Source organism: Entelurus aequoreus, linkage group LG23 (assembly GCF_033978785.1).
Source record: "Entelurus aequoreus isolate RoL-2023_Sb linkage group LG23, RoL_Eaeq_v1.1, whole genome shotgun sequence".
Taxonomy (NCBI): domain Eukaryota; kingdom Metazoa; phylum Chordata; class Actinopteri; order Syngnathiformes; family Syngnathidae; genus Entelurus; species Entelurus aequoreus.
In genome coordinates, this window is record NC_084753.1 from 19,698,881 (window position 1) to 19,718,381 (window position 19,501).

General features: G+C 43.2%; 1 protein-coding gene across 1 annotated transcript in view; it reads left to right on the top strand.

Moving 5' to 3' along the window:
• map3k5 (mitogen-activated protein kinase kinase kinase 5) overlaps positions 1-19,501 on the top strand; it is a 182,078-nt gene that overhangs the window by 48,508 nt on the left and 114,069 nt on the right. The window contains exons 2-3 of the mRNA XM_062033981.1: positions 8,908-9,047; positions 11,757-11,780. Of these exons, the coding sequence (XP_061889965.1) occupies positions 8,908-9,047; positions 11,757-11,780 (164 nt within the window). The remainder of the gene's footprint in view (positions 1-8,907; positions 9,048-11,756; positions 11,781-19,501) is intronic.

A 19,501-nucleotide genomic window follows, 5' to 3' on the forward strand; every position in this document is an offset into this window, starting at 1 on the left:
AATGAGGCATAATGATGCAATGTGTACATACAGCCAGCTTAAAGCATATTAACATTGATTAGCTTGCAGTCATGGATTGACCAAATATACCTGATAAGCACTCCAGCAAATCAATGCAATCTACAAAGCTCTCCTTTGTGCATTCATGCACAGCATAAAACATTTGGTGGACAAAATGAGACAAAGTAGGAGTGTAATAGAACACGTCTTTATGTGGCAGCGTCGGAGAAAGTTCTACACATAAACAAACTGTTGAGTCACAATGGTGAGTTCAAGGGCCGCTGAAATTAGTAGGACAAAACAGCGCTCGCCAAATACTCTCATTAGTGAAGCATAAACATATTAAACAGTGGACTGTCCAACAATTAGGAAGGTTTGTGTCGTGCGTGTTCTCCTACTAAAACCATATTAAAACAAAAAACATATTTTTAACACCATTTTTCTTCCATTGCCACACATTTTTGAAAAAGCTCCATGGAGCCACCAGGGCCGTCGCTAAAGAGCCGCATGTGGCTCTAGAGCAGGCCTGGGCAATTATTTTGACTCGGGGGCCACATTTAGAGAAAAAAATGTGTCTGGGGGCCGGAATATCTATTTTTAGGAACACTAATACAAAACCTCACAATAATGTCTGATTGAATGCTAAAAACTTCATGACAGACCGCCTTAAAAAACGTAATGGAATTTTAAATTTTTCTATGAACGATAAAACACTGAATATTGACAAAATATGAATGTCACACCCCCTTTCGATCGACATATTTTACAATCAAGTGAAACGCAACAAAAATGAAACAAACAGTGAAATATGAACGCGAAGGGTGCAAAATAAACCAACCTACAATCTGATATATCTGATACATCACTAAGCTTTAGAACTTTGTTGTGAAAATCTCCTTCCGCGTTGGTGGAAACGCTTCCCACCCACACTGCTTGGTGCCTCGTCTGAGCTGCTGTGACGTCGATTACCATAGTAGCTAATTAGATGACCATAGTAACTAATTAGATTACCATAGTAAGTAATTAGATTACCATAGTAACTGGTATATCATCTGAAAGTGCAGATTCCAACCATTGAAATACTTAGTATAGTTCAAGACTTACGGTCATTAGAAAACATCACTGCACATCATAATGGCAGCTAAACTTTCCATCTTAAACATCTAAAAAAAATGTTTTGGGAATGTCTGGCGGGCCAGATTGAAAAGCTTAACGGGCCGCATGTGGCCCCCGGGCCTTAATTTGCCCAGGTCTGCTCTAGAGCCACGGGTTGCTGACCCCCGCTCTAAAGTAACACTACTTTTACTCTAGTGCAATTGCTGTCTGCTCGACCCACCTTCTTCTGTTAAGCAATGTTTCATGCCATGAGAAAGGTAATTCCCCTCTAAAACATGCAGCCATACAAAAACCAACAATAGAAAACCTGTAAACCACACCCACATCTATCATTTTGTGGGTTAAAGAGCCAGCATGCTGGGTTATCTTGCCGCACACTGACTTGTTTTTGTTGTTATCAGCGGCTCCAGGTGGGACGGCAATGATGAGTCCAACCCCGACTAATGTCCCTTCCTGTACTGGCTGGGTGTTTACAGGCACACACTGTACTGTCATAACATTGTGCAAGTTCGAACCACTTTGAAGCTGCTGCTGTTTCATGATACGTTACACCCCAGAAATGTAGCTTGTTATGCTGGTAGCCTGGCTCTCAAGGCTGGGAACTCTCCACCCCTTCACCAGCAGCTTCACTTCCTGCCGGCTTGACTGACACCCGGCAATATTTTCTCTCCTGGCCTACTCATCCAACTCACGGGGCGTACCAGCTGTAGTAGTGCGTGTGTTTGTGTTCCTTGACTATGTTGAAAAGAATGGAGGAGCCACCTTGATCAATGAAAACATTCCGTGCTTCGGGGAACGTGACGTCAAGATCAAAAGCTAACAAAAGAGTGTTTGGCAACTGGAAGTCATTCTCACTTCTGACATCCACACTGTGAATAATGAAAATAGAAAATAGGGGTGTCACGATCTGTTAGATCGGGAAATACAGTCTGGTGTGCCGTGGGAGATTATGTAATTTCTCCTAATTGGGTTAAAAATATTTATTGTAAACCAGTAGATATAATCCGCAAATGTGCCGTTGTTGAGTGTCGGGGCTGCCTAGAGCTCGGCAGAGTAACCATGTAATACTCTTCCAAATCACTGTGGTGGCAGCAGGTAGCTAATTGCTTTGTAGATGTTGGTCGTGATCCCAATATGCAGACGACAGCGGGAGGCAGCGTGCAGGTAAAAAGGTATCTAACGCTTAAACCAAAAATAAATAAAAGGTGAGTGCGGCTAAGAAAAGGCATTGAAGCTTAGGGATGGCTATGCAAAACGAAACTAAAACTGAACTGGCTACAAAGTAGGGCTGGGCGATATGGCCTTTTTTTAATATCGCGATATTTTAAGGCCATATCGCGATACACGATATATATCGCGATGTTTTGCCTTAGCCTTGAATGAACACTTGATGCATATAATCACAGCAGTATGATGATTCTATGTGTCTACATTAAAACATTCTTCTTCATACTGCATTAATATATGCTACTTTAAAACTTTCATGCAGAGAAGGAAATCACAACAAAAAAAAATCACTATTTTTTTCATACGGTGTTGATCTGGAAATGTTTGCCTCGGAATTTTGATGGTGTGGGCGTGTGGCGCCGAACGGAGATGTTGACATGCGGAGTAAGCACTCTTCGTTTTCTAGCAGGTGACTTTTCAAATGATGCTACATATTAGCAGTAATGCTACTTTTTATAGCAACGCTTTTGCCCCACACTTGACAAATTACGGTTGTCTGTTCGACATATTCCCACTTGAAGCCAAACCACCGCCAGACGATGGACCCCCTGCTGTTTTTTGGGGGGAATTCATTATTCCTTCATTTGTTACCAGATTCGCACCTTCTCTCTCTCGTATTACCACTCGCATGGCTGCGCTAGCATCACAGCTAACGTTACCCATGCTGCTACCTCTTTGCTGCGGGAGGGCGTATACGTATGTGACGTATGTCGTGACAGTATGTGACGTATGTAAGAAGGTGCGCTTGTCTGTCTGTGAGAAGGAGACACAGGAAAGAGCGAGGAGAGCCTGTAGTGTAATGCCAGCAGCTAAAAGCAACTGCGTGAGAACGTACACTCGAATATCACGATATAGTCATTTTCTATATATATATGTATATCGATATATCGCCCAGCCCTACTGCGAAGTAAACAAAAACAGAATGCTGGACAACAGCAAAGACTTACAGCGTGTGGCGCAGACGCCGTCCACAAAGTACATCCGTACATGACATGACAATCATCACTCTCCCCACAAAGAAGGATAGCGTCCGCACAACTTAAATAGTATCGATTGCAAAAACAAAGCAAGTGCGGGGAATAGCGCTCAAAGGAAGACATGAAACTGCAGCAGGAAAATACCAAAAAAACAGGAAAAGCCACCAAAATAGGAGCGCAAGACAAGAACTAAAACACTACGCACGGGAAAACACCAAAAAACTGAAAATAAGTCACGGTGTCATCGTGATAGTAAACCTACTTTGAAACAAGAGCTATAGTGATGCATGGTTGGATAAGGTTTAAATTCATATCCAACAATTGCGAGAACGACTTTTTATCGTCTACTAAGTTTAATTTTTTAAGGATTTTTGCTGGTGGTGTGCCTCCGGGTTTTTTCAATGAAAAAAAAGCGCCTTGGCTCAAAAAAGGCTGAAAAACACTTGTATATCATAAGACATACAGACCTGCAGTCCTGTATACTCGTGCAAAACTGGACAGCCAGTTCACATCTAAATGTCCTCCAATAAGCACACAAGGTTGGTCTTTTATTCTATTTCATTTACAAAAGGTAAACATGGTACCAGGAGCTAGCAGCTACACAACAGCTAAGCACACAATAGCACACAAGCTAGTACACCGTTAAGTGTTGTTAATTCGGTGCTTCGCAATTATTTTCTGTTGAAATATTTTGCCGCCCCACGCACCACCGCGACTATAAATAGTATCATTTGTCTTTAGAATTGTTGTAAGTACACCTCTGCATAACGTTGTATCCTTACTAACATCAGTGTTTCCCATAAACTGCCAAGATACCTGTGGCGGTGGGGGCGTGGCTATGGGCGTGGTCACCATGACATCATCGAGTAATTTGCATAATTTACTACAATGATATGATTTTCTCTAAAAAGGCTTAAAAAATGTATACTTACTAATTAATAATAACAGTTTTGTTTTATACGTCCATCCATCCATCCATTTTACAATATAATTACAACACGTTATGTACATATTTATATACAGATTTGAACAATAAGTTATTCACTGAAATATATTTATTAATTGTGGTTATTACAAAAAATATATCTTATAAAATATAAAAGCTAAAATGTCTCTTAAAGCTCTGCCCCTTTAATTAGTGCATACTAAATAATTTAACTTTAGCCTACTACTACAACCATATTATTTACCAGCAACATAAAGTGAAACAGAGGCAGAGGTGTCCTGCCACAGTCGGTAACAAATAAACAGAAAACAGTAATGGTCAAATACAAATAAGGCAACAAGAGAAGTATCCTACACTTCTCTTTTGTAAAGTAAATCTGAACAGCCTATATGGACATCTACATCAACTATATGAGTTGCCTGAGAAGCTGGACAGGACAAAAAAAAAAAAAAAATTATTTATTTTTATTTTTATTTTTTTATTTGTGGCGGACGTAATTCTTTCGTGGCGGGCCGCCACAAATAAATGAATGTGTGGGAAACACTGAACATTAAAGTGAACAAGACACAAGTCTTTCCTCATCTCCCACAGTGGAGCCAAGCACTACATACACTTTGTCGTATTTTAGTTCCCCCTGGCATGACACCGTAAACCCTCCCACTGTTAGGATCCGCTGCTCGGATCACAATTTGCTTTCACGCAACAGCTAACGACCACTTTGTTTCCTGCTAGCTCTCATGCTATGTTATTTTGCTTGCTAGCTCCCACGCTAGTCGTTTTTGTTTTTTCCTGTCTGAGTTAGTTCCTGAATAAATCATTTTTCCTACCTGCAAGCTGTGTCCGAGCCCGTCTGCATCCTTGGGAGAACACCTCGCACCACGATGCGACCCGGTCGTTACAGTAGGAAGCCAGCAAGAAGTTCTCCCGCAACGAGCACGTCGGAGGAGATGGACGAAGGTGCGTGGATGGTGTTGCGAGCAATGGAGGCGGAGACTCTCCGCTATTCCCACTCGGAGCGCCAGGACCTGATATGGGGTCCTAACGGAGAGTTGGTCCCAATCCACTCCGTTTGGCCCGAGGACATCGCCACACCTCCGCACCACCGGACGCGTCAGCGAAGACGGAAGCCACCAAAGAGGTCTTCACTTCGCTGCCAAGACGCGCCACTCCCACAGACTCCTCCACCGGTACACAGCAAGCTACATTCAGCCCAAGATTCACCTCTTCAAAGGTCTGTTAATCTCATCAACTACCTTACCGAAGACTGTTATGACTGGCCTGTCAATCACTGGGACTGCAGCGATGACGTCATTCCGCCGGCACCCCCTGATGACACGCCGCTTGATGACGTTGTCCCGTCCATTTTGGATGACGTCATAGACAAAGACTTTTTTAGACATCATGTCAATTCTTCCTGCCAGCCATTTTCAAGTAACCTTAACTCTGCGATTAATCATTATCAGGACATTTTTTTAAGGACTAAATCTAGTCAGTCCCAGTCTCAAGTGTGGGGTGACAATAGACAGTTTGGACAATTTAGAGGAGAGGATTCAGCCCTCCCCCCGACCTCCCTCCGCCCACCCTTGAAGACGGTTCCAATCCGCAAGGAGCGCGTCTGGGATCGGCTTTTTGAGGGGGGGGCTAGTACTGGGAGCTGTGCGAGTGGGGTGGCACAACGGCGTGCTAAGCCGCAACCTCCTGCTCGGCCACCGCCACCAGTCCTTCGGCCTGCTAAGCCGCAACCGCCAGCTAGGCCACCTGCACCTAAGCTAGCGCCAAGGCTAAGGCTAGCACCAGCTCCACCACAGGTTCCAGTACCTGCACCTCGGCTGGTTCCCACACCAGTACCTGCACCTCGGCTGGTTCCCACACCAGTACCTGCACCTCGGCTGGTTCCCACACCAGTACCTGCACCTCGGCTGGTTCCCACACCAGTACCTGCACCTCGGCTGGTTCCCAGACCAGTACCTGCACCTCGGCTGGTTCCCAGACCAGTACCTGCACCTCGGCTGGTTCCCAGACCAGTACCTGCACCTCGGCTGGTTCCCAGACCAGTACCTGCACCTCGGCTGGTTCCCACACCAGTACCTGCACCTCGGCTGGTTCCCACACCAGTACCTGCACCTCGGCTGGTTCCCACACCAGTACCCGCACTACGGCTGGTTCTCGCACCAGTACCCGCACCTCGGCTGGTTCCCAGACCAGTACCTGCACCTCGGCTGGTTCCCACACCAGTACCTGCACCTCGGCTGGTTCCCACACCAGTACCTGCAACTCGGCTGGTTCCCACACCAGTACCTGCACCTCGGCTGGTTCCCGCACCAGTACCCGCTCCTCGGCTGGTTCCCGCACCAGTACCCGCACTACGGCTGGTTCTCGCACCAGTACCTGCACCACGACTGGTTCTCGCACCAGCGACTCCGGCTGCCACGACAGCGACTCCGGCTGCCACGACAGCGACTCCGGCTGCCACGACAGCGACTCCGGCTGCCACGACAGCGACTCCTGCTGCCACGACAGCGACTCCTGCTGCCACGACAGCGACTCCGGCTGCCACGACAGCGACTCCGGCTGCCACGACAGCGACTCCGGCTGCCACGACAGCGACTCCGGCTGCCACGACAGCGACTCCGGCTGCCACGACAGCGACTCCGGCTGCCACGACAGCGACTCCGGCTGCCACGACAGCGACTCCCACCGCTTCCACGGCGACATCTCAGCGACCTCGAGTGGTTCGGCGGCGCAAGCGGAAAGCAGGTCCCCGCATGCAGCCCTCGAGGACTCAGAGGCTGCTGAGATTCTGGCGCCACTCACGGCCACCTTCTCGGCGGCCACGAATGTGGCCTTACCGTGGTCGCCCGCCTCGCCCGCCTTGCCAGCGGCGGCGGCGTTCCATTCGCCGCCGCCACCTGACCCTTCCCCGGTGGATTCGGGGACACGTGGCCTGGCGACCCACCACCAAGTCACCCCCCCGCCCGCCCTTGACTCATGAACTATTGCTTGTTTTTTTTGGGTTCCAGTTGTTTTTTTGTTTTCAAGGGACATCTGGAATCTGTCCTTTTAGGGGGGGGTACTGTTAGGATCCGCTGCTCGGATCACAATTTGCTTTCACGCAACAGCTAACGACCACTTTGTTTCCTGCTAGCTCTCATGCTATGTTATTTTGCTTGCTAGCTCCCACGCTAGTCGTTTTTGTTTTTTCCTGTCTGAGTTAGTTCCTGAATAAATCATTTTTCCTACCTGCAAGCTGTGTCCGAGCCCGTCTGCATCCTTGGGAGAACACCTCGCACCACGATGCGACCCGGTCGTTACACCCACACCCCACACCCAAGAGGACCGCCCGACTAATTGAGAAGGACAATATTGCAGTCTTAAACACGACCTGTGTCAATATAAACAAGTATCAAATAATTGTAGTTGCGTATTACTTACTTGAAGTCTCCAAGACAGAGGCATATTATAAGGTATCCGGTTACAAACGTGTCCGCATCATTCAATTTACTATGGCTCAATGAGTTAGTGGTACTTTCAAGTCCGCGATGCACTGAGACCGCAGTAATTGCACTGCGAAGTGGCGAGAGAACACTGTATATTACGGTCGTCCCTCGTTTATTGCTGTTAATTGGTTCGGACAGCCATCCATCCATTTTCTACCGCTTGTCCCTTTTGGGGTCGCGGGGGGTGCTGGAGCCTATCTCAGCTCCATTCGGGCGGAAGGCGGGGTACACCCTGGACAAGTCGCCATGGTCCGGACATACTGCAATTAATTAATTTCTGTGAACTTGGAATCATTAGTTATAAATCCAATGATTCCATAACTAGAGCAAACATTTTCAAATATGTTTATTAATATTATGAGAGCCCTGTAGACACAAAGTAACACCCTTTAGTTGCCTTTACACCCTTTTCATCCAATATGCCAGAGGCTGAGCCAATCAGGGGCCACGATACTGTACAGCGCACTCTAATTGGTTTGGCCAATACTACTGTAGTTTTGATATTCATACTATATTTAGCCATTTTTTATGCTGGAAAATGCTTGATATAGGACAAAAATTAGTAGAATATGCTTTAAAAAAATGTAAATACAAAATAAAATCTGTGTTGCGAAGCCGCAGTTTTTGACACGCGATGTGGCGAGGGGTGACTGTAATTAAAACGAGTTACTGTGTAGATTAATTTATTTTAAAACCGCGAGCATGTGATGTACTTTAATGTGTAACATTTTTATGTATGTTGCAAATAAACCAAAACATAACTATAGCATAATGACCCAAATATAAGACAGATTTTTTTTTCATCTTAAAAAGACGCATAATAATTGAGCTTTTCTTCCTGTCCCTCCCGTGCAGCAGTGACCTGCAGCTACCACTTGTTTTGCTGATATTAAAAACATTGTTTTATCTTAAAAAAAAAAGTCTTATATTCAGGGCCGTCTTACATTCAGGTCAGTATGTTGTATTGATCAGAATGATATTTCATGGCGTGAGGTCTGCACAGATGTTGTTTTACTTGGTGTGCAGCAGCAACTTATTTTGTTGTGTTTTTTTTTTTTTTTAATGTTTTTAAAGCCAAAGAAAAAGCAAAACCAAACACCCTTGATGCTAGACCTGTAACGTACTCCTACCTTCTGTTCATCAGACATCGCCGTCGTGGAGATGACAGACGCCTTCCGCCAGCCGTCACTCTTCTACCACCTGGGAGTAAGAGAGAGCTTCAGCATGGCCAACAACATCATCTTGTACTGCGACACCAACTCTGACTCGCTCCAGTCCCTACAGGTGCGCTCTCATCATCATCATCATCACAATCGGCGTTCCAGGACACACATAGCTAATGCAGCTGTTTAATCACAAGATTTTGGATTAAAAAAAGCTATTTTTATGGAGGAGGTGGCTTGACAGACTGACGGTGTGTTTTTCTTCCTGCAGCACCTGAATGCATCGCTTATTTGATGGTTGTGGATTAATGTGGGAGATTTTTTTATGGAGGGCACTAAAGCTTAACTTTTGTAGACACCTTTTCCATTTTGCAAGGTGATGTACACCATGCGGTCATAGTCTGTGGGACACCTGCTCATTGCATGTACTCGGAGTAGCGAAGTTACAGTATTGTGTTTTGGCCGAATAGCCCTATGGGGATGAGGGTTTAAATCCCAGTCACGGTGAATGGTACACGTGCCATCGTTATTATTTTTATTAAAATGATTTTTATATCGGTATCGTTGTAATTACAGTTGTCCTACGCCACATCGCGTTTAAAATATTGCCACTTTTTTAACGCATATTCCACATATTTGTGGCTTAAATTAAGTCTTATTTATGTCTTTATGTGATTGGAGCACATACTTGTTTGTCACAAAACACATTCAGGAATTTTGGTTCTTTTATGAATTTATTATGGGTCTACTGAAATGTGACCAAATCTGCTGGGTCAAAAGTATAAATACAGCAATGTTAATATTTATTTACATGTCCCTTGGCAAGTTTCATTGCAATAAGGCACTTTTGGTAGCCATCCACAAGCTTCTGGTTGAATTTGTGACCACTCCAATTGACAAAATTGGTGCAGTTCAGCTAAATTTGTTGGTTTTCTGACATGGACTTGTTTCTTCAGCATTGTCAACATGTTCTCAATGGGGTTTACAGTAAGTCAGGACTTTGGGAAGGCCATTCTAAAGCCTTAATTCTAGCCTGATTTAGCCATTCCTTTACCACTTTTGACGTGTGTTTGGGGTCATTGTCCTGTTGGAACACCCGACTGCGCCCAAGACCCAACCTCCGGGCTGATGATTTTAGGTGGTCCTGAAGAATTTGGAGGTAATTCTCCTTTTTCATTGTCCCATTTACTCTCTGTAAAGCACCAGTTCTATTGGCAGAAAAACAGGCCCAGAGCATAATACTACCACCACCATGCTTGACTGTAGGCATGCTGTTCCTGGGATTAAAGACCTTACCTTTTCTTCGCCAAACATATTGCTGGGTATTGTGGCCAAATAGCTAAATTTTTGTTTCATCTGATGTCACATGGACAAAGAGTAGACCTTCTGAAGGAAAGTTCTGTGGTCAGATGAAACAAAAATTGAGCTGTTTGGCCACAATACCCAGCAATATGTTTGGAATGGCTAAATCAGGCTACAATTAAGGTCTTAGAATGGCCTCTCCAAAGTCCTGACTTAAACGTGTGGACAATGCTGAAGAAACAAGTCAATTTCAGAAATCCAACAAATTTAGCTGAACTGCACCAATTTTGTCAAGAGGAGTGGTCAAAAATTCAAGCAGAAGCTTGTGGATGGCTACCAAAAGCGCCTTATTGCAGTGAAACTTGCCAAGGGACATGTAACCAAATATTAACATTGCTGTATGTATACTTTTGACCCAGCAGATTTGGTCACATTTTCAGTAGACCCATAATAAATTCATAAAAGAACCAAACTTCATGAATCTTTTTTGTGACCAACAAGTATGTGCTCCAATCACTCTATCACAAAAAAATAAGAGATTTAGAAATGATTGTATACTCAAGACAGCCATGACATTATGTTCTTTACAAGTGTATGTACACTTTTGATCGCGACTGTACATACATGTACATGTATGTGTTTTAACGATTACAGTGTTTGCGGCGAAAAATTCTGTCCCTTGGGAAAATAATTGAGGAATGAGGACACCTGGCCTCCAGCATCTGTTTACCAGACAAGCTTTGTTCACACAACCTGAGTGCCAAAACTTTGTTTTAGCAACCCTTGCAGAAGAACATCTGCAGAGGAGCGGACAAAATCCATACCCTGTTCACCTCCAGTATAAGTGTAATATCCAGGTGTTCCACGATGTCTTTTTTTCTTCGCCATAATGGAAGCGTATGCAGTCTTTTTTAGCGTGATAATTGCTCATGAGGCATTCTTCCCTTTTCTAAAGCTGCTAATTAGGAAGCTATTCCGCGCCCCCACTCCTGTTTGCGCGGCGCCCCGCTGCCTGTAAACTTGATTTCGCTCCTAGCATGCTCCTTGACGCTGGTAGTTTTGCATTCATCTGGTTACCACTTACTTTTTGTGCTTTGCTTTGCATTGTTAAAAAGCCCTTTCTAAACGTATCAGCGTATCTTTATGAAAATGCGTGTAGTTCAAGAGGACGTAAACTCTGCTCGTGTTTTCGTCTTGTTTTTTTGTTTTTGTTTTTGTCAACAGATAGGTCGCTCTTGTAAAATAAGGAAGAAGTTATACATTTTCTTTCTTTTTTCTTTCTTTCTTTTAGTTTATTTCGAACATGAACACATTTACATCATAATACATCACACAATTTCATATCATTTCATTTACATCATGCCCGAAAAGGAGTAGGAAGAAGCTAAGCTTATTTAATCCTACCCCTTTCCCACTTCAAAGCGTTTACAATTATATAAAATCATTTATTTACCATTTTCCTGAAATACAAAAGACAAATTGTGCTGGTCAAATGTCTGAATGTATTTTTCCTTTTGTCATCTTTTAGGAAATCATTTGCCAGAAGAACACTGTAAGTAAACTATCCAGTTTCTTTACATCGTGCTGATTTTGTGGTTGTTATAATATTTATGTTTGTATGTGAGTAATTTTTAACTTATCTAAATATTGTTTTAAACCTGTTTACATTGGTTTCAGTTGGTGAATGTGCATAAGAATAATGCAGATTTAGGTTGATTGACTTAATAAAAAAAGAGCATTAAAATACTGTACACAAAGTATTGATGTTAATATGAATTTAAACGCTCATGTTTGCTGTCTATTATCATGTGTTACTGACAGCTTTTTGCCTATTTAGATTTAGTCAGTGCTTCCCAATTTTTTTATGTTACCGCCCCCCCCCCAAGGAAAAAGAAAACATTTCATGCCCCTCCACTCCCCAGTGTCCCCACCGCGACTATAAATAGTATAATTTGTCTATAAAATTGTTATAAGTACACCTCTGCAAACCATTGTATCTTTATTAACATTTAACATCCAACCATCGTCACAGTGAAGCCTAGCGCTACATACGCTTAGTCATATTCCAATACGGCAAAAAAAAAAGCATGTCCCTCGAGGCCACATGCCCCCCCCCCAACAAGGGGGCCCACCCTATTATTTGAGAAGGACTGGATTAAGTGATGTTGCTCTTATGTATATTATAAGGTAGGGCTGGGCAATATATCGAGTTTGTAAGATATATCGATATATTTTTAAATAAGTTATGAATTAAGGAAATACTGTAATGCCGATATAATTTATTTCACGTTAAAATTACCAAACGCCGCTTATTAGTTGTGTTCCTTTTTCTCCCCCGCTCCCCCTCCATGGGCTAGTAAACCCCTCCCCTTCCTCCTTCCAAGACGTGCTTGCACATATACAAACCCCGTTTCCATATGAGTTGGGAAATTGTGTTAGATGTAAATATAAACGGAATACAATGATTTGCAAATCATTTTCAACCCATATTCAGTTGAATATGCTACAAAGACAACATATATGATGTTCAAACTGATAAACACATTTTTTTTTGCAAATAATCATTAACTTTAGAATTTGATGCCAGCAACACGTGACAAAGAAGTTGGGAAAGGTGGCAATAAATACTGATAAAGTTGAGGAATGCTCATCAAACACTTATTTGGAACATCCCACAGGTGAACAGGCAAATTGGGAACAGGTGGGTGCCATGATTGGGTATAAAAGTAGATTCCATGAAATGCTCAGTCATTCACAAACAAGGATGGGGCGAGGGTCACCACTTTGTCAACAAATGCGTGAGCAAATTGTTGAACAGTTTAAGAAAAACCTTTCTCAACCAGCTATTGCAAGGAGTTTAGGGATTTCACCATCTACGGTCCGTAATATCATCAAAGGGTTCAGAGAATCTGGAGAAATCACTGCACGTAAGCAGCTAAGCCTGTGACCTTTGATCCCTCAGGCTGTACTGCATCAACAAGCAAATCAGTGTGTAAAGGATATCACCACGTGGGCTCAGGAACACTTCAGAAACCCACTGTCAGTAACTACAGATGGTCGCTACATCTGTAAGTGCAAGTTAAAACTCTCCTATGCAAGGCGAAAACCGTTTATCAACAACACCCAGAAACGGCATCTAAGATGGACTTATACAAAGTGGAAAAGTGTTCTGTGGTCTGACGAGTCCACATTTCAAATTGTTTTTGGAAACTGTGGACGTCGTGTCCTCCGGACCAAAGAGGAAAAGAACCATCCGGATTGTTGTAGGCGCAAAGTTGAAAAGCCAGCATGTGTGATGGTATGGGGGTGTATTAGTGCCCAAGACATGGGTAACTTACACATCTGTGAAGGCGCCATTAATGCTGAAAGGTACATACAGGTTTTGGAGCAACATATGTTGCCATCCAAGCAACGTTACCATGCACGCCCCTGCTTATTTCAGCAAGACAATGCCAAGCCACGTGTTACATCAACGTGGCTTCATAGTAAAAGAGTGCGGGTACTAGACTGGCCTGCCTGTAGTCTAGACCTGTCTCCCATTGAAAATGTGTGGCGCATTATGAAGCCTAAAATACCACAACGGAGACCCCCGGACTGTTGAACAACTTAAGCTGTACATCAAGCAAGAATGGGAAAGAATTCCACCTGAGAAGCTTAAAAAATGTGTCTCCTCAGTTCCCAAACGTTTACTGAGTGTGGTTAAAAGGAAAGGCCATGTAACACAGTGGTGAACATGCCCTTTCCCAACTACTTTGGCACGTGTTGCAGCCATGAAATTCTAAGTTAATTATTATTTGCAAAAAAAAAATAAAGTTTATTAGTTTGAACATCAAATATGTTGTCTTTGTAGTGCATTCAATTGAATATGGGTTGAAAAGGATTTGCAAATCATTGTAATCCGTTTATATTTACATCTAACACAATTTCCCAACTCATATGGAGACGGGATTTGTAAGAACATCCGTGATTGGTTGGTTGTTTACTATGATGCGTCACGATTGGTTAGGGACAGACAAGATAGGGCGGGTTATCGAACCAGGAAGGGAATTAAAAAGTGCCTGCCTGAAAAAAAAAAGTTTTATCTGAGTTTGATACATTTTGTGTTATTTGCACAGCTATGTTATTTATTTTACGTAGAAAGAATATTTTTCTATTTGATTTTTGTTATGTAATTTTGTACTACTTAAACAGTTTATTTCCTGTGCTGTTAATACCCATCTTGACTAACTGGGTTAATAAAAGTGTCACTGACTGTTTACAGTACAGTTGTCATTCACTTCAATTTCACTGAATATCGCTCAAAAGTGAATATCTTTATATGTGTACTTTCACTGAAAAATCTATCGAGATACATATCGAATATTGAGTTTAAGTAAAAATATATCGAGATATACTTTTTCGTGCATATTGCCCAGCCCTATTATAAGGTAGCGCTGTCAAACGATTAAAATATTTAATTGTGGTTAATCACATTGCCCATAATTAATCACGATTAATCACAGATAGATTTTAAAAATACAAAAATTCCATCATTAATAAGTGTACTTCTTCATGTTTTTAATACTGTCAACATGGAACTGGACAATTCAGTTACAGTTTATTTTGAACATGCATACGATGTAATGCAGCACACATTTCCTGTTGTTTCATTACAGCACGTCCGAAAAGGAGTAGGAAGAAGCTGAGCTTATTTAATCCTACCCCTTTTCATACCATAGCAATTTTATCAAATGTTCTTAATAAATGATATACCATAGTAAGCAAACAAATATTAAATACATAAATAATATTTGTCTCAATAAAAAATAAAAAAAGGGTTTAAGATGTTCATCATAATTCTTGTTCTGTGTACTTTGTGAACACTTGTAGTTTGAACAGTCTCTTAAACTGAATCACGTTGGTGCTTTGTTTGATTTATTCGGTTAATCCATTCCATAATTTAATCCCACATACTGATATGCTAAAGGTTTTAAGTGTTGTACGAGCATACAAATGTTTTAAATTAGGTTTTCCTCTAAGGTTATATTTCTCCTCTTTGGTTGAGAAGAATTGTTGTACATTCTTGGGTAGCAGGTTTTAGTTTTCTTTATACATAATATTAGTTGTTTGCAAATGCACCAAATCGTTGAATTTCAATAATTGTGATTTAATAAATTGTAATAAATGTTTGTTTTTTATTATTAAACATGATGTTTTTAAACAACTCAACACAACAAAAAAATGTCCAGCGGTGTGCCGGTGTCGTGCCACATTTAGTTTATAGGCAGCACATTTTTACAGAATTAATATTAACATGCGTTTTTATTATGTCATATTTTGTGTGCAGTCTATGTATGTATGTACAAACGTTTATTTATTTTGTTTTAAACAAAATAAATACAATGTTAGCGAGAAGGGCATTAAATCCTCACCTGAGGGTAGATTGTTGAGGTGTTGATTATAATTAATTTTTAAAAAATCACAAAAAATTGTTTTTCATATTAATTAGACTGCAAGGGTTGTTAGAAAGTGGTCATGCTTCAATATGACTCACAGTAGGATCTATGTCAACTCTCTTTTTATGTGCACTTACAAGGCGCTCTTTCTTCTCCGTTAGCAGCACTTAACCAGCACTCCACATAAAAGAATTATTTGATCATCATTCCTTATCATCTTGATACTTACCCCTTTGATTCACATCAGCTTGGTCTGACATGCCCAGATTGGCATCTGTTTTCAGCACACACACTTAACTTTTTGCTTAAGGTTGTCCATCGTATCCGATGACGACAATCCATCTCTATGTTTTGTGAGTCCTCATGTGGCTGAATAGTCCAATCCGTGATCCACATGATCTGCCGCAAACAGAGCAGGTGAAGGCACTGACTGGGGGTGCAGGTGTGGCAATGTCTTCATGCCTTCTTTGACGCTTTCTGGCTCGTTGACCACTTCGGTCCTCCTCAAGCTTATGAACTCCTTGTTGGAGGAGCTGCCGCCAGGTGGAACGTTGGACTGCAGTGTCCTCCAGCTGGGTCGGGTTCAGGCCGCATTTCTTCATGACAGTCTTCATTTGATCTTTATAACGCTTTTTTGGGCCTCCTGCCAAGCGGTGACCAAGATGAAGCTGACCATAAAGCACCTTGCGTGGTAAGCGTTCTTCTGACATCCTGATAACGTGGCCTAGCCAGCGAAGTTGGTGCTGGGTGACTGTAGCCTCCACACTGGTGCAGTTGGTCTTGCAGAGTATTTCAGTGTGGGGGACTCTGTCCTTCCAGGATATCCCCAGGATGCATTGTAAGCACCTGATGTGGAAGGCCTCCAGCATCCTGAGGTGGCGGCTGTACAGGGTCCACGCTTCACAGCTGTAGAGGAGGGTCGTCATGACCACAGCTAAATAGACCGCTACCTTGGTATGTAGCTTAAGGTCTTTGTTCTGGAAGACCCTTCCCCTGAGTCTGCCAAAAGATGCTGACGCCTGCTTGATCCGGTTTTGAACCTCCCTGTCGATACTGCAATCGTCAGAGAGAAAGCTGCCAAGGTATTTGAAAGAGTCCACTACTGCTAGTGGTTTATTGTCGATGGTGAAGGTTGGTGGATGAGGTGGAGGAGTGGATGCCCACTGGCATATTACCTCGGTTTTTGCCACGTTGACAGAGAGGCCCAGTCTGCCATAAGCACTTGCAGCGGCTGAGAGGGTCAAGCCTCTTCTTCCCTGACTTTTGAAGACGGATAGCAGGGCGTACTTGCACCCGGAGCCTGGTTATGATGACTTATGATGGTCGGTCCAACACTCAGCTCCTCTCATTGCACGAGTTAGTGTTACGTCTTTTATGTCTGAGCGTCTCACAATGGTGTAATCAATCAGGTGCCAATGTTTGGAGCGTGGGTGCATCCAGGATGTTTTGTGCTTATTTTTTAGTTGGAAGATGGTGTTTGTGATGGTCAAGTCATGCTCAGCACAGAGGCTTAGCAGCCGTAGGCCGTTTGCATTGGCTTGTCCAATGCCATGCCTGCCAATAACACCACTCCACACCTTGTTGTCCTTCCCCACTGTGGCATTGAAATCGCCCAACAAAAAGATCTTGTCCTCCTTAGGTGTGCGACGGAGGGCCTCATCTAATGCCCGGTAGAAGCGGTCTTTAACCTCTTCCTTTGATGGTAGCGTCGGTGCATAGGCACTAAGAAGGGTGGCATATCTTTTCTTAGCCAGAGGGATCCTGAGTGACATGAGCCTTTCACTTATGCCAACCGGTGCTTCTGGGAGTTTGGGTAGGAGGCTGTTTTTTATTGCAAGTCCCACACCGTGCTGATGCTCGCCTCCTGGAGGGTATCCTTTCCAGAAGAAAGTGTAACCTTGCCCTTCTTCCTTCAGGGATCCTTCATCCAGGAGTCTGGTTTCACTAAGTGCAGCAATATCAACATTGTAGCGGTTAAGTTCCGCTGCAATGAGTGCAGTTCTGCGCTGGGGTCTATCAGTGGTAACGCTAGTGTCCAGGAGTGTCCTTATGTTCCATGATGCCAGTTTAAGAGGGATTATTTTCTTTGCTTTATTTCGACCGCGGAGTGGAATTCCCGACAGGTGCGGTAGGATAGTTTTGAGTGGGCAATGTTTGGGCCACCTTTTGTAGGCCTTTCCCCAGTTGGGGTGAGCAGTGCAATCCTAAATAGGGCTGCTCAGGCGTACAGGGGTCTGCCGAGAGCAGCTGCCACTCAATTTCAGCTACTAGCGACCATAGATAGCCCTGTACCGCTGGTGTGCAGGGTTCTGACTAGGAGCTTCCGGTGCATTCATACCTGTTCCCGTTATCAGACACCCCATCGCCACCAGACTTTGTTTCATTTCCGGTAGCTGGTCTCACCGAGGCAGAGATGAATACCTGCGCAGAGGAGCTTGTTTAAAGTGCCACTGGGGGTGCGCATGTCCCAGCAGCACTTCTTCACTGTAAGAGGGTGGGATCCGGTGGCAAGGGGAACCCAGGACGACCGGCACTCTTCCACAGTTGCAGGAGGCCGCCGGAGCTCCAGTTTTTTGGAGGACCGCCTGTCGTGTGCCGCCAACCACGTTGCTTTTCTTTCGGGGTGTGCTCCCCTAGCCTTTGTCTTCCTAGACTTACCCACAAGGCAGCGGGTCTTCGCCGTATCCCTGGCTAGGGGGCAGTCAGGTACTAGGCCTTTGCCAAGGGCCACATGGGGTAACAGTGGTTAAGGGGTTAACCTCCTAGTGCCCCAAGACCCCCCAAAGAAGAGCCTCCACTGCCGGATGCACTTTAACGTCATGCCCAGCACACACACACACACACACACACACACACACACACACACACACACACACACACACACACACACACACACACACACACACACACACACACACACACACACATTATAAGCATACTGCCTTTTATCACATTCATGTATTTGAGGACGACGACACAAAGAATCCTGCCAACTATTGATTTAAAGATACATTTGTGAATTATCAATAGATAAAAAACTAAACAATAATGTCACAAAGTACTTTCATGTAATGTTCTTACACATTTATCCTACAGATGTAAATTTGTGTCCATTTTTACTACTTTTTTGCATATTATTTTGTTGTAAACCTGTGATACTGAATTCGGTACTTTTTTAATACAGACTCAGCCTGTGATCACTCCAGCAGCACTGAGAGCGGACTCAGACAAACTAGGTAGTGTTGGAATTTTCAAAGCCAACAAAGAAATTGACTCCAAAAAAAAAAAAAAAAAACACCCCAACGTAAGTAAAATAAGGCTCCACTTTTCCAAAATTGCGCTAGCTTGGTGCTAATGTGCATTGGCTTTTCGATTGACATGCTACTCATTAGCATTAGCAATTTTACATGGCGATTTTAAAACTTCCAAAAATGTTACTGAAAACTACAACTAAGACGCACGTTACAATCAAACAGCTGGTTTGAATGCGATTTAAAAATGTTAGATGGTACTGTATATCAAACAAACATAACAAGGAGGTGATGGATCAACATTCTATTCAATAACAAAGTGAGTAACTAGCCCTATATCATAAAAATTATAATAGTTAGACCAGACCAGCACAACTGCAGCACAAACGTTTGAGACACGTTTGGGGAGATTTGGACAAGGCGGCTGGAGGACTGGTTATGAAATATAACATAACAACTTTTTAAAACGTTAAAGAAAAATTGCAGCACAAACGTTTGGGACAAGTTTGGGGAGATTCTGACAAGGTGTGGGCTGGTTATGAATAATAAAACAGTAACCTAGAAACTATAATATATACACATAAATG